General features: G+C 48.6%; 1 protein-coding gene across 1 annotated transcript in view; it reads left to right on the top strand.

Annotated features, from left to right (window-relative positions):
* The first annotated feature begins 7646 nt into the window (after positions 1-7646).
* Positions 7647-15027, top strand: part of LOC139048123 (tyrosine kinase receptor Cad96Ca-like) — a 73571-nt gene continuing 66190 nt past the window's right edge. Inside the window, exon 1 of the mRNA XM_070522615.1 lies at positions 7647-8215. Coding sequence (XP_070378716.1) covers positions 8137-8215 — 79 coding nt within the window. The 5' untranslated portion in view covers positions 7647-8136. The remainder of the gene's footprint in view (positions 8216-15027) is intronic.

Here is a 15027-nt window from a genome sequence, read left to right as displayed (position 1 = left end):
ACTCACGGATACGTCTCATGCTGTGTTGTTTGAGGCTTTCTCCACATCGTAATCGTGCCACTCTTCATCAGAGGACCGGTTGACATGAACCGGGCGCTGTTCTCAGTTGATCTCTTCAGACCAGTAACATATTCGGTCCCTATCTATCGTATTTACACCTCGCCAGACACTGCATCAGCTGCGTTAGCTGCTGCATGGTTGGCAGCTGTGAATCTCGTGTCAAGAGTTCGATTCGTATCCCGTGTACCCTGTCTAGCTGACAAATGAACGGAAATGAACGGGAAATGAGCTTGCGAGGAATGGCCGAGTTCAGAAAGGTTTTCGTTCGTAAGATGCTGTTTGCCATAGGCCATAGGCGCGTTCGCTAATCATATGCCCAGTGTCACGATAGACTGGCATGTGGTCTTACGAAGAGATTTAACGTAAGAGCTTTTTGTGAATACGGGCCCTAACAATATGTGCGTTAACTATAGCCAATCCTGGGGACAATGAAAGCAGAGCGCCGTCCGCACCCTTCGCAATTCGCGTAATAAATAGCATCAGAATTATTACATTACGCCCACATGGTGGCTAGTGTGCCGAACTTTTGACGCGATGCGCCTCATCTTAAGTTTCTCGAATGTGCGACGGTGCGAAATGACGTCGACGACGGAACCAAGGCTCTCTTTTCCGATGAGAAAGCCATAAGCATTTTCAGCAGTTCCTTTAGGACATCTCAGACATTCCGTCACTGTCGTATGGAGCTTTAATATTTCCTTAATGGGCGTTTATGCGATCACTGTCGCTTTACTAAATATAGGAGATTCGATACACAACAATACTTTTTTTGCAAGACAACTCGCAACAAGAGTGGGCAATACAAAAGTCTCCGTTCAATCATTTAGCAATCTAAGTCACTTATAGATTCTCTAATTAACTTTTAATTATCAACGTTAGTCCACCAATGCCGATTCGACGCATGTAGCTAATGGCGAGCTCGTATATAAACACGTCTTTCACAACGGATCAAAAGCCTTTACTCAAGGCGCGATGGCGCGAGGAGTTCCCATTCATCTTCAACACAATTCCGATACCGTGCGCATCAGGAGCGCACGTAACCACGCCTTAAAGTTGCGTCACGGACTTGCGACACACCGTGGCGCTCCGGCCGTAGCGCTTATTGCGATCTCGGCTGGTGGCTCGCGCTTAGGTTGCGGGATTGAACAGTGATTGGTGCTGCTCGGCAGGAGATTCACGCGACTGTGCATCGAGGCGGGCCTGTGTTTTCTTCTGTTTTTATTTTGAGCCAACGGCATTTAGTTCCCAGTCTGAATGTATCCCAGTCTGAATATCCCAGTCCCAGTCCAAGTATCCCAGTCTGAATGTATCCCACCAACACGCCCAAACTTCTTCCTGCTAAAGGGCATTAGTTAGTCGCCGCAAGGTTTCCTTGCTTTTGTTTCGTGGCGTGGCTTTCGCCACGTGACGTAACTTTAAGGCCTGGTTACGCACGCACCTGAAGCGCTGGCTTCCGTTTCGCGCTGGAGTCTGAACTGTTCACGCCACCGTGCTTTAAATAAAGGTTTTTGATCAGTTTTAAAGCACAGAGGTCCTATTGGCATTGGCTGCGTATCCTTTATAACTTAAAAAATGAATCAGGTAATTCAGTTAATCAGGCTGATAAATGATCAGACGGAGTTTTCTTTTGTCTGGCCTTTTTGCGAATGTTGTCCGGCAAAAGGTGTAATTGCGTCTCGAATCCTTTATTTTTAACAATTAGGCACAGTCTGCGCAAGTACCAAGTAGTGAAACATCTGGCATCTCGCACAGATGTCGCCTGGTACTTGCGCGCGTTCGAGAAGTGTCTGTTCTGTCCGTTTCTTTTTCGCCCCGAAATCGCCGAAACGCTCCTTGATTTTCGGAGCGAAGCGGCTGCATTCTATTAATGTTGCCTCGTGCTTGTCGAATCACATGAGCGCACTATTCGTTAGAAAGAAACGCGACGTTCGAAAGTATGAGAAGCGCTGTTCAGGTGGTTTTCTATAGCTGCTCACCTGGGTTGGTTACGGGTGAGCCATTCTTATTACGAGGCTCAGCCGGGTTTTCCTGCGAAAGCACGCGACCCTCTCAGATGCACAGAACTGTTAGGCTGTTAGCTGTTAGGCGCCACTGTTGAAAGTTGAGCTTTCGCGTCATGGGAGATCTCCAACTCCGATGATTTCGGTGCAAGTCCAGCAAGGTGACGGTTTCGTCGAAGAACTGGTGGGCGAGCTTCCGTCTTCGCGTCTTGTTGTGCCATTACCACAAGCCCGGATTCCGAATCTACAAGATGCAGAATTTATCCTGCGAACGCCCTTTGGACAACCCGGGGCTGCTCCGAAAGGCACAGCGCCCTAATTCTCACTGGACAAGTCAAGATGCTGGTCCGTCAAGCAGCGGCGTCCTGAGGAGAAGCATCGGCGAGCGACATGTCCAAACGTGCAACAAAGTGCCAGACAGCCCGGCGCCGTATTTCCTTTTGCCTGGAAGTTACCGTGCGCGGCAACTTTGAACCGGGTGGCTAGCGCGGTCGCTGGTTGGACCTCTCGGACGACCGTCGAGTGCTGGCTTTGTATTGGGCCGTTTGAGTGACAATGGTTTCTCGGGGCATTATAAGCCCCGACGCCGCCGCCTGGAAAACCGGATCCGCGGATCGACCGGGAGCCCAGTGTCGCTCTCGAACGGAGTGAGATGTGTCACGCGTTGCAGTCTCGCCGGACGTCGCCGTGCGGGAACAGTAGCGTTTGCTGTGAGCTCTCGGCCCCAGTGACGATCCGATCTTGTCCTGTATAATGACCTGTATATAGCGTATAAAATCCCTTTCGTTATTCTCACCGACGCCTGACTCGCAGTCTTCGCTAACAACGCTGTGTCACGAAACGGGTGACGAGCGCTACGGGACCACCTCAAAGTCGTAACAGTGTCGAGTAAACCCGGCAATTCCACCACAGTGGCGTAGCCAGAAATTTTTTTTCGGGGAGGGGGTTCTCATAATCACAAGTAACTCTTTACGCTAAAACAGTTCGTAAGAGCGGACCTCTCTCAATTGCGATATCGGGCATATTATTCGCGAAGGCGGCCGGTCAATGGCAAAAGGCACTTGCGAACACGGGCGTCCGCAAGGGTGGGGTAGGGGCGCAAACAAGGCAGGTACCTCCCCCCTTCTCTAGAAATTTGTGGGCCATGGGGCCGAACTGCTTTAGCTGATGCTCGAGAAGGTTCGAACCATGAAGGTTGGGATGAAACATCTTGCGTAACATCGCGCTGCACGTTGACAAACACGCTTTATGGTAAATTAAGCTCAAGTGCTGATTGAGAGCTGTAAGGTCGCCTTCGGCATCCCCGAGTTCATGCATGTTAACAACGCTTGGACGAAAAGCGGTTCGCCATCTGTCATTAGATATTACATTACATTTAAAGCATATCTTGGTGGGGGGGGTCGAATTTGTTTGACTGATGAATATAGCCAAGAGCCTGTCCACAGGAATCTCACGTAGGAAACTAAGACTTATTTATTTATTTACTTATTAATTAATTAATTGATTAATTCAGAATTCTTGAATACAGTAATGCTCTGGGAAAGCTCTAAATGATGATAAGAAGTAACCTTTACTTTACAAATTTTCCTCCTTGGCGAAAAGATATCCGTTCTGCTTTTGTAATCCGCAGGAGCCTTTTTTTTTAGGCTGGAGTTGAGTAGTTCAGAATTCTCGATTTCGACTCTTCGGCGTGTTACCTGATAAAAAGACTTCTTTAGCACTTGGCGGATTTTTCTACCCAACGCAAGATTTGTTGTGCCGCGGAGAGTGTATACCCTCCTTTTATTGGTTGTCATTAAACTCATTAGAGTAATTGGAGAGCGCGGTGCTTGTTAGCCACCCTGTATAGCGGTGGGGCATGCGGTAGACTGCACAACCGTCCGCCCCTCGTGTGCGCATGTGCAATGACGTGGCTTCCGTGCTGGCTGTACTGTGTGCCGGGGCGGAAAACATCGGCCTCTTATAACTCTCAAGCGCTTAATCCAGGATCACCTATTTACTTTTCGGCTGCGACAATTCCCGCTGCTGTCATTCATTTCCTTATATATCCTTGCGCAACACCAAATTGGCCAATGGCGTAGCACGTGCGCCTTCAGATTATTCCTCATTGTCTAAAACACCAAACTCACACTCGCATCGTTATTTCCGTTTTACGAAGTTCGACGGGCCTTAATAGCAAAAGAGGTGAAGACCGGGGGCGTCGCTAGCAATTAGTTGTTCCTTAAAACGCACCGAAGCGAAGATGCGAGCATGCTTGTTTATTCTTTGAAGAATCATTGAAAACATACTCTTATTACTTGCCTACTTTGTTTTTCACACTATACATATTCCCCCTATGTCAATTTTAGTAACAGTAATCACTACGTGTCTTCGAAGAATACGAAGTATTTATTTGATTGATGAATATAGCCAAGAGCCTGGCCCCAGGAATCTCACGTAGGAAACTTTTATTTATTTATTTATTTATTTATTTATTTAAATGCATTGGTGCCCCAGTCACTTTGGTGCTTCAATGCATAACACAGCGTTTTCTTAAAGAAAGGTAACTGCAACGCCAATGCAGTTCGTGGGACACTTTGAAAATTAATATCTCGAAACTGGTGCAGTCCTGAGAATTTGTTCCAAGTTGCACGTTCTAATTGGTTCCAATTTATTCCAACACCTTGCGAACTCACCGGATATAATTCATAGATTGAAATATTTGCCGTAAAGCTTATAATTCAAAAAGGTTAATTAGAGCAATTATGTTAATTATTCAATTAAGTACTTTGATTTCTCATAGAAGTAATGGCGTCCTGATCGAGTAATTTAGGTAAAGGGTTAGAATTGTGCTATCTGTGACAGGCAATTTAAAAAAAAATGGTGCAGCTAAAACAAGGAATAAAAAAACCCTACAGTATAGCTGTGAACCAACGCATGCATTATCTCGAGCTTTGTTCATTTTCTTCATTAATATTTTCCTTTCACAGTGTAATGTTTATAGCCGACCGAGCTTTGTCTTGGTTAACCTCCCTGCCTTAATCTTATCTGTGCGCACTCTCTCCTTTGGCAGAGCGACCAAATATCGGTGAGTTTTCTTACTGTCGCCGACATTTCGATACAGTGCTGTCTTCTTTTGTAAACGGGTCACACATGCAACATACTTTGGCGGAATCAGCTTTGTGTGCGCGCGAGTTGGATAGGAACGTGGCCGAAGGCTTTTCAGTTCCTCTCTGCAGGCTGACAAACGCAGGTCGTCAGCACACCACTGCCAGCACACGTTTAATTAATTACTTACAAAGCACCGCCGCCGCCGACTATATAACTGCAGCGGCCTCAGCGGCGCACTACGTGTACACCTCAAACGGCACGTAGGCTTCACCTTGAGCCCCGCACGGGCAATCCACGCTACTGTGCATCAACAGAAGAAGAGGGGGGAGGGGAGGGGTTTGGAGACGAATCCGGTGGTGCTGCCGTACTCCTCCAACTAAAGATGCACGTTCCTGTGTTTCTTTGCTTGTAGGAAATGAAGAGGCTGATCGACTGGTTTCAACTTGCGCTCATAACAACTGTGTCTGCCCTGAAATTTTGTGCAAGCTTGATGACGCTCCTCTGCTGATTCGTCGCCCCGTACTCAAGCAGCATCCAGACCAGCGCGTCGCAAATGAGACGTCCCCCCCCCCCCCCCCCTTGTTCGCGGTCGAGGCTTGCTAGTCGCGCTATAGAGCACTACTACTCAAGCTGAGGGTTGGCTGCGTGAACGTGCACGAATGTTTATACAGACAAGAACGTGTGGCCAGTCCATCATGTACTACGTCTTGCGGCTGCTGCGAGACACTTCAGCACCTGATTTTGGAGTGCCCCATTTCATTGCGTAGCACATGTCGCTAGTGAGAGATTATAATCTCCTTGGTCTGCGGTGTACGACACTCGACGAATGCTTGTACCTCAGTGGTTGTGCGGCTCGACGTGATCAGGCTCATCGCGCTCTGCTTACTATTCTAGAAGTAACTAACTTAGGTTAACGTTTGTAGCGTCGATACTATTTTTTCTGTTTACCATTCTGTAGTTGCGTGACCTTCAGTGACCTGCCCTACTGTGTGATCTGTACTGTGTGTTCTACTTTATTCTTTTAGATTTGCCCTGTTGCTCTTTCTTTCCACTTTCCTACCCTCCTCCCCTCCTTTCTATCTTCCATTTCTGTGTTGCTGTCACCTCCCGTCTGAAGAGTAGGCAGGCGTTGTGCCCCTTCCGGTGGCAGTTGTCAGCCTGCTGCTGGCTTTCCCTTTCCTGTTAAATGTATAAATGTTTTCAAAACAAATAATAATGTGCGAGCTTACACTGGGAGCCGTTATTTACTTCACTCGTCTACCTACGACAACTGGACCTCACCATCGCCGCAAACCAACGCTACTCGGGTCACCGAGTCTGCGGCCCCGAAATAGGGCATCCTCGCAAGGACGCACCCACACTTTACCGCTTTTCATTCTCACATTTCCCTCCTCCCTATTCCTCGCCCTCATAAAATTATACCATTGTATAAAGCAATCGTTAATTCATTTGCAGCGTTTCATGGTGGCACATCTCTCAGTAAGATACCAGAAAGACACGATGACAATATTTCTGTGGACACGTAAGGCCACCGCATAGCAATGCACGTAAAGTACGTGCGGCCTTTACCCACTCAGCGGCGATGGCGTTGTGCTGCTGATCACGAGGTCGCGTGTTGGATTCCCGGCTGTAGCGGCTGCATTGTGATTTGGAGGGGGGGGGGGGGGGCGACGGAATGCGAAGACACTCCGGGCGTCCGTGAGATCATCTGGCGCATTGGACCTCGTCAATTGATTTATTTGGGTCGTTAGGAGGAAGCTGGGCAAGACATGGCGAACGCAGGAGCGGTACCACCGATGCCTTCTTCCGTCGTTCACAGCGAGCACTCGCGTATAGAAGCCCTTCCGGGTCTGCTGCATTCGCGCACCTTGTGGAGCACGCGCTCTGCGCGCTTCCCTCGTTGTGCTGCTCCAGGGCATGCGCGCTCGTGTCTCGCGGGGATTTGCGCTGGCCGCCGTGGCAGTCGATGCCCGGATGCGACCGAGTAAGGCTGGTGCTCCCGGTTCTTGTGTCTTGTGTCCGTCATTGAGAGCATCGGCTGGCCGTCTGGGTGAGAAGCCACGGGGAGACGTAAACACAGCTTCCGATATCTACCTTTTCTCTTTTTTTTTTTACTGCGGTTTCTCGTTCTCGAACGACGAGGACAGATTGCTAATGTTGCACGCATTAGGAAAAATGCAAGAAACTGCGGAAAAGCAGTCCATCTTCGTAATCCGTCTTAACGGATCATAACCTGCAAATCACTCGCACTGAGTGTCGTCGTAGCAAAAACTCGGCTAACCGGAAACTTCGGCAGCCGCCCTTTCCTTAATAGAGAATGTCCGGCGCGCTTGAACACGCACACGCATACAAAAAAAAAAGAATAAAACACAGAAGCGACTTTACTACTGGTCGCGGCGAGTGTTGTCGACCGTGTGTACATGTCATAGACGAGTTATGCGCGACACCGCCGACGGCGCACATAAACGCCGCCGCCGCCGCTCTGTCGTCATCCGGGTTACGGGGAGAGCGGTTCGACCGCAACGAGAAGGTGCCGCGGAAGGCCAGCCTGAGTCGCCTTCGTCGGCGCCCGGTCTGCCCACGCGGCTCTCTCTCTACTCAACGCCGCCGACGCGACGAGGAGGGCGCATGCTAGCGCAGAAGTCAGCGAGAGGCGGCAAGGCGTCAGACACACTGGCCGTTCCTCCAGAACTCCGCGAGAGGCGGCGGTTGCTATAACACGATGTCGCTGCCACCAGGCGAAGGAACAGCTGCGCGTCAGAGGCAGAAACCGAGTCGTGGCCGCGCGATGATGGGACCCGGCGCCTGCGTCGCCTGACGCGGCTACCCTCGATGACCATCCTGCCCGCTTGCTTAGGACGTGTGCGCACGCGTGGCTGCGTCTTCTGACTGCGTGTGTGCGGCAGTGTCTGTGTGTGCTTGCGCGCTGTTGTGTTTGAACAGTACATACAGCTGGACGGGTGGTGTCGCCCACAGCATCCCAAGCATTATGGTGCCACTTTGGAGGGCAGTTCACAGCTGCTGCTGCTGCTGGTTTGTGGTCGCGTCGGCCCTGGCGATTCTGCCAGGTAAGTTTCGAACAGTTGTGGCACACTGATGAGGAGGGGGTGGCCTCTCTTACAGTCGAACGAAAGATGCTTGCGGATTGTCTACTAACGGAGGGAATGAGAGTCGTCAGGCGAAGTGCGCTAGCCAGGGCAAGTGTAGTACGAAAATCAAAGCGACAAATCTCTAACCTCGAAAAGAAAAAAAAAGAGCGATAACTTAAAAAAAGAGGAAAACGAAAAGCAGACATACGAAAGCAGACAAAGGGGAAGGGAAGACAGCTCCCTATTCCCCTTTGTCTGGGGATGGCACACGTCTTTGTGGCAGCAGTGAAGGATGCACGTAAATGCACTTTTCGGCACACACACAATACTTAAAGTACGTAATCTATAGCAAGAAAAGTAATCCAGGCAGTAAATAACTAATGTCCAAAAGTGATTACATTCAACGACAAGGATAGATTGCTCACCGGATGCACAGTTCTCTGGACATGGATGTTGCTTTATGCAGCGCGGAAAGTAGCTCCAGTGATTTGTTGCGTTTCTACGTCCCCGTTTCTTAAAGTTCTATCGTTTGGGTGCGAACAGCCTGCGACACTTAGGTACACCATACCTTGCGCCACATATGGATGCCCTTTTTCTGGCAATCACTATACTACCGTCAAAGCTTGCCTTAAAATGATTAATATCTCAATCTCCGGTTTACCCTTGTTTTCTCTTTGTTTTCATTTGTTCGCGTACGTTTGTTTCGCATCGTTACGTGTCACTGCTAAGCAAGGAGGTGAAACCGTCGACTTGCAAAACGTTCAACTAAATCATGAACTCGTGTCATGAAACGCAGCTTTCTTTACCCTAAATTGTGACTTGGATTGTGACTCTATCTTTCTCGTTTATTGTATATAGCGAAACGCTTCGTTGTCGTCACACCGCTTTGCTATAGCATTTTTCCGTCCAAGTGCCAAATTTCCGTAAGCGCGGTATTACGTAATATTTTTGCATACCACGGTTCCACGTTACCGGTATATCGTTACCGCCGCGGCAACCTGTCAGGTTTGCGCACGCTAGCTAATCTGCACGGCGCGTGCACCTGGCTGAGGCGGCGCGGATTGGTTATAGAGCAGGCTGAAGCTGGCAGATTACTGGAGCACTGGGGCTGTAACTACAGCAGTGAAGCGCACGCTACAGAGGAAACCCCGTTTCAAAATGCAACCTGCGTGCAGGTTTTAAAAAGGGATAACTGAGGAGCAGGGAAACAGCGCAGGCGATCGTGGAACAGAGCTGTGGATTTGGCTGCGCTTTGCAGCTTTGATTCGGCAGTCTACCGTCGTAAATGAAAAGAATAGTTTGATCAAGAAATGTGGCGTCGACACGCCAGCAGCAACGTGGTGGCAGTGGTGGTTGATTGCCCTTCCACGTCGCGGTATGTATGACTTCTGCTGCGAACACTCTCAGAGGAGTATGCGAACCAGTGAACGTTGCGATCGCGCCTTCCCCGCCCCCGACGCCCGCTCTCTTTCCCGCTCGTGGCAGAGTGCAATAGTTTCCACAGTGGGAAATGCCATGGCTTATACTTCTTGGGAAATTGCATGTGGCGTACTAGGCGAATGTGAAATTTAGGAGCAAACCATGCAGAATAGGTTTGAAGAGACAGTTTGAAAAAGCTTCGACGTGCGTTGTCCTCAAGTGCTTAGATATATGGCATATGAGAGAAAAGGCAGGGCGGTTTAATCGAAAGAGCGTCTGGTTGATCGATACTCTGCAATAGGAAGATAGGGTGACGTAAAAATGAGAGATAGAGAGAGAGAGAGAGAGAGAGAGAGAGAGAGAGGAAGTGCGCATTCACGAACACTGTGGTGTAGCGAAATGTATTGCTACAAGCTCGTCGGAATGTAAAAGCACAAACGTGTCTTAATTCTCTTGTGTAAGGACGAGCGGGGAGCTCGGTGTTCAGATATATCTTCGAATCTAGCAGGGCTCGATTGTCCAGTCGTCCGAACGTGTTGGAGAAGGAGCGTTACCGAAAATCGAGGGCGTGGCACGCGGCACTGTCAGCCATTCTATGTGAATGAGGAATACTGGTTGATATATTACAACGGAAGCAGTTTTTCTTCTTTTTCTTGTCTTTCTTTTTTTTTTTGAAGAATAAGATTTTAAGGAAGTGCGGATGCTTTCTTCAATATTCGCCCCTTAGCGCGGTGGACACCCCATGGCCGAGTAGCGCGATCGCTCGTGAACTATAGTGCTAGTTAAATAAGTATTTTAATTCCTGGTTTTAACGTGTATTTCGCAATGAATATATTGCAGGAGAGCACCGCGATAGACAAAAGGCAATTTGCGTCATTTTGAAAGCGCTATCCGTTGTTCACATATTCGTCGAGCAAATTTTACCTTTCTTTCCGCTCGATTCCCAAACAGGCCGCACGAGGAGTGCCGGAAGCACTGCCCACGTGATGTTTGCCTCGTTCGCTTTCGTTACGTCAATACGTTCACCGTCTGTGCGCGTTTCTCGCGAAGCTCATCTGTTGGCGACCTACTATCGCATGCGGTAGTGGCACGCGGAGAGGTACTAGATGTATTAGATGCCTCAGCGAGTCATCACAGTGAGTCATTCTCACGACAGCGTCGAGAATAACGCTGGCAGAGCTTCTGGCGTTGTTTGTTCAGAACTACTTCAGAACCGGAGCGAAAAAGAAAGAAAAAGAAGTTTTTCAATGCGTACTTTGACAACAAATCAAATCATATTTTTAAAATCGCGTGAACTGTTTTTGCCTCCCGCCTGCGATACTGTCATTGTAAGATGGGCGCTAAAACCAGGAATTACCAAGTAAATGAACAAATTTAGTTAATTAGCGATTCGACTACAACGGCTGCTAGACCATCCGCTCTCCTCCGTGCTGAAGGGAAGAATCGTGAAGAAAGTATCCCCTTGGGGGAGGGGGGGGGGGCTGACTTCCTTTAAATGTGTGTATTAAAATATATCACCCGGCAGATAACTTAGTGAAAGCAAGTCATGGCAGCAGAATAGATGCAGAAGATATCCCAGTTTGCCTAATGCGAAGGGCAAAGTTTCCTTACCGCGTCTTGTCCCTGAAAGAGAAATCGGAAAGCAGTGGCCTTCCTCGTGTGGTGATCGAGAAGCCTTGTGCGCGCGGTCATTGTCAATGACGCCACAGTGGCCACGTAACCATCGCAAAATAATTTCACGGCGCTTCTTTTCTTTTTTTTTTCTTTTTTCGCAGTGATACTGAAGTTGCACTATTTTACGCGTCAGCCGTTCCTGGCAGGATGGACTGACTGTGCGCCGTGTAAAATTACCTTTGCATATCAAAATAAGCTGCATTTTTCCCGAAGGCTCTCGATCTGTCGATGAGCTGAAGAGCACAGCGCAGAGACGATGCCAAATTTTGTAGTAATCCTTACACCCATGTCAAGGGTTCGATCACGATGATCGTTTGAAGCGGTACCTATATAGCCGGGAACGTACTTCGTCAAGCTGTTTCTAAGCAGCTTTTTTAGGCATTATTGTCAATTGATCCTCCATTTCCTCCTTCGAGATGAGATAAAGACAAATTTGATTGATTTGACTTTATCGCTGTTGGTGGTTTCGAGCTCGAAGGTGGAAAGACACCCCTGCAGTTGCGAAGCGTCCGTACAGTTGTCACTCCCCGAATGAAAATTCGCATCCGGATGCGGCTGCGTCTGTCAGTATTCTCAATGCGCATTAATAACGCCAACGCGTTTGACGATGACCGAGCGCCACACGAGAAAGCACACTTCGCACGGTTAGACAACAAATGCGCCCAGTATCACAGAGGTTGCGTCACAGTGGAAATGCGGTCTGCATGGGTGAATTTGCGAAACGCGCTGGCATGCAGCGCCTGAGCAGCCGTGACGCGCGCATACCTGGCGCAGGCTTTTGTCGACGTCGTTGTATCGAATAACCCCGCGCGCTCAGTAAACACTTTTACGAAGGTACGTGAGGCGTGCGCTGTTGTCGGCCCGCTTGCTGCATCCGGCATAACATTCTCCGCATTGCGCTACGGATGTGCCATACGCGTTATTTTTGTTGATTGTATAGTCCACGCGGCTATGTGTCGACGCCTGAAGCTGCCGAAGACTGCGGGTGACCGGCAGCTCTGTTTCGGCCGTCGTGGGACACGTAATTTTTACAGCGAACCTGCATATGGCTAGGGTTCTCTGTATTTTTCGTGTCCGTGCGTCAACAACAACAACAACAACAACAACAACAACAAAGGTGATCGCGAGCCGACCCGCGGCGGAGGTGAAACAGGCTTCAAGCACTCCGCCCCTCATGATAACCTTGATAAATAATAATGACTGAAATAAATAAATCAAGATGCATCGTTTCAAATCGATTGGTACACTGGAATCGCTTGTGAACAGCACGTGGACTCACGAGCAGGAAGCGTTGCCACATACGCAAAGGACAAAATGCGTGTACAACCACACACCCTTGACTCGCAAGAGGACATTGCCACCGACTGTGGGGATGTCTGTGCCGTACAAACGAAAGACGGAATTATGATATCCACTGTGTGTGTGCCTCGAGGCGCACCAAAGTGTGATATTGAGAAGTTCGTGACCACGTACTTTGCGTGGATTAGCCGTAATGACACTACTACACCTGTGATCATCCTTGGAGACTTCAATGTGGACATTTTAAAACCAGACGAAAAATGGTTCACTCAGTTTGTGCTAGAAGAGCTCGGTTTGGCGTGCACGCCAATCTAAGCCACTCAACTACTCAACAACGGTCATGTATAGATTTAACTTTGGCCAAGATTCGGTCTTAGATTGTAGCCGAACAAATCAGTGTAGGCAGTAATATCACAAAGCTATCGTGACTATCATTTGCAGATGATGAAAACGAAGGCATGTACCTTTGTCTAACCCTCTGTGATGTGCTACAGCTTCGCTGCTCATCCACTTTCACAGTGTGGAATGGCTGTTTGATTTTTTTTATTGAAGAACCCGAAACGAGGCGTGACAGAAACCTATGCATGTGGCTGTGAATGTCTGGTATAAGACAAATAATATCCCGATTTTAAAAAAGAAAAAAAAAAGAGACAAAGGAACGAGAGGAGCAATACTGGCTTATGGAAGACACAACGGCGCGAACGTAAACATGGAAATCAAAATTTGTGTTCTCAATTTATGTGAATGTCTTAGTGTGAATTAACTATAGCAGAATGAAGAGGTCTAATTCAGGCCTAAGTAGTGTCATTTTGTAAGACGAGTCACATTACGTTACCAAACCAGTTGCTGCAGGTTGGCGCCGCGCGTTTACGGGCCTACCGTGCAGGATGACGCGTACATTCTCACACATTTCTTGCTGCAGCGAATCGCGGCTTCGTATTTCAGGTTTGCGGCGCTACTCAGCAGCAAAATTTCAGGGTATTTCGAGTCCGTGAAGTTAGCTTTTTTGTCTAGAATGTTCGATAGGGGAACTCAAAATAAAAAAAAATGGCTGTGGCTTAGCTAAGGTTAAGCCCAGGATGCGAAGCATACTAGCCTTTATTTTAGTTGTTGAACCACTGTTTAGCCTGGTGAACTGCTGTTCCTTGGCTATATTTGGTTCGGCTAGACGAAGAAACAACTCATGCGTTACCCTGCTTCGCCTTCAAGAGTGGAACGCGACAGCGTTCCCGTCGACCCGCCAGCGACTACGCGCCCCGCATTGGACGCGGTGAGCGTCGAGCAACGCAGCGTTCGGCGCGGCAACGAAATGTGCGCCTGAGCAAGCGTCGCACGCCTGAGCCTTAGAAACAGCTCGTTTCTAAGGCAACACCGCATTCACTAGAGGCGCTTTTGTACCGCTTTGAAGCATCGTACTCGTGGCTCAGTGGTAGCGTCTCCGTCCCACACTCCGGAGACCCTGGTTCGATTCCCACCCAGCCCGTCTTGCAAGAGTTGAGCCAAAGCCACTTCTCCTCTGTCGTGACGTCACGGTGTCACGTGATTTCATGGTCACCGCCGCGCCTGAGGAGCTGGGTTGAGCCCTCGTAATATGCTTCGCATAAAACAATGAGCGTGCTCATCCGAAAGCCGATGTCACGCACATAGAAAGAACTCCGTATGACTGGCCCATTCGGAGTGGCCTCATTGAAAGCGACGATGTCACGTTCAGCTTAACGCTTTGTTTCAGGTTCTCCACAAAATTACGGCGGTTGCGTTTTGTCTCGTTGCACGATTGTGCTAGAAGTCAGACGTTGCAACCTCCCAGAGTGGCCTGGCTGCGCACTATACGTATATCACGCGTGCGAACGCTTTCTCCTTCACCCTGTCGCGACTCTCCAGAAGGGTAATGACACTTTGCTTTAAAATTTTGTTAAGCAGGTCTGCTACCTCAGTGCGGACAGTCCGAAAACTACAGTTTAAAAAAATAAATATTGAAAATTCTGAGCTATTCGAATAGAGAACAGAATCGAACGGCACGATGTTGGAACCACTGTTCTGAAGATTCCGATATTTGCGAGCTCCCTGATTTCAAGTACGACTACTTTTCTTAAACCACGGTCGCAATATTGGGTTGTGTTGTTCGTGGCTGGAAGATTCCCCAGACTATTTACGGTGTGCGTTTTTTTACTTCGGACACTTTTTCTTTAAAGAGCCCACGACATTAGCTGCTATCACATCTCTATAATTAATTACCTGCCCAGGAGGACATCATTTGCGAGAAAAACGAAAACAATTAATTCGCTAATTAAACTAATTACAATGATCAGTTCTTAGTTACAAACTTCGCGGCACAGGCTCATATTGGAAAGTTGAAGGAAATCGTCATAAAAGTCTTGCTGCCAGTTTCCACATTTCAA

This window comes from Dermacentor albipictus, chromosome 1, assembly GCF_038994185.2.
Source record: "Dermacentor albipictus isolate Rhodes 1998 colony chromosome 1, USDA_Dalb.pri_finalv2, whole genome shotgun sequence".
NCBI classification, from domain to species: domain Eukaryota; kingdom Metazoa; phylum Arthropoda; class Arachnida; order Ixodida; family Ixodidae; genus Dermacentor; species Dermacentor albipictus.
Note: the sequence above shows the minus strand (reverse complement) of the source record. Positions and strands in the feature narration are given on the sequence as shown.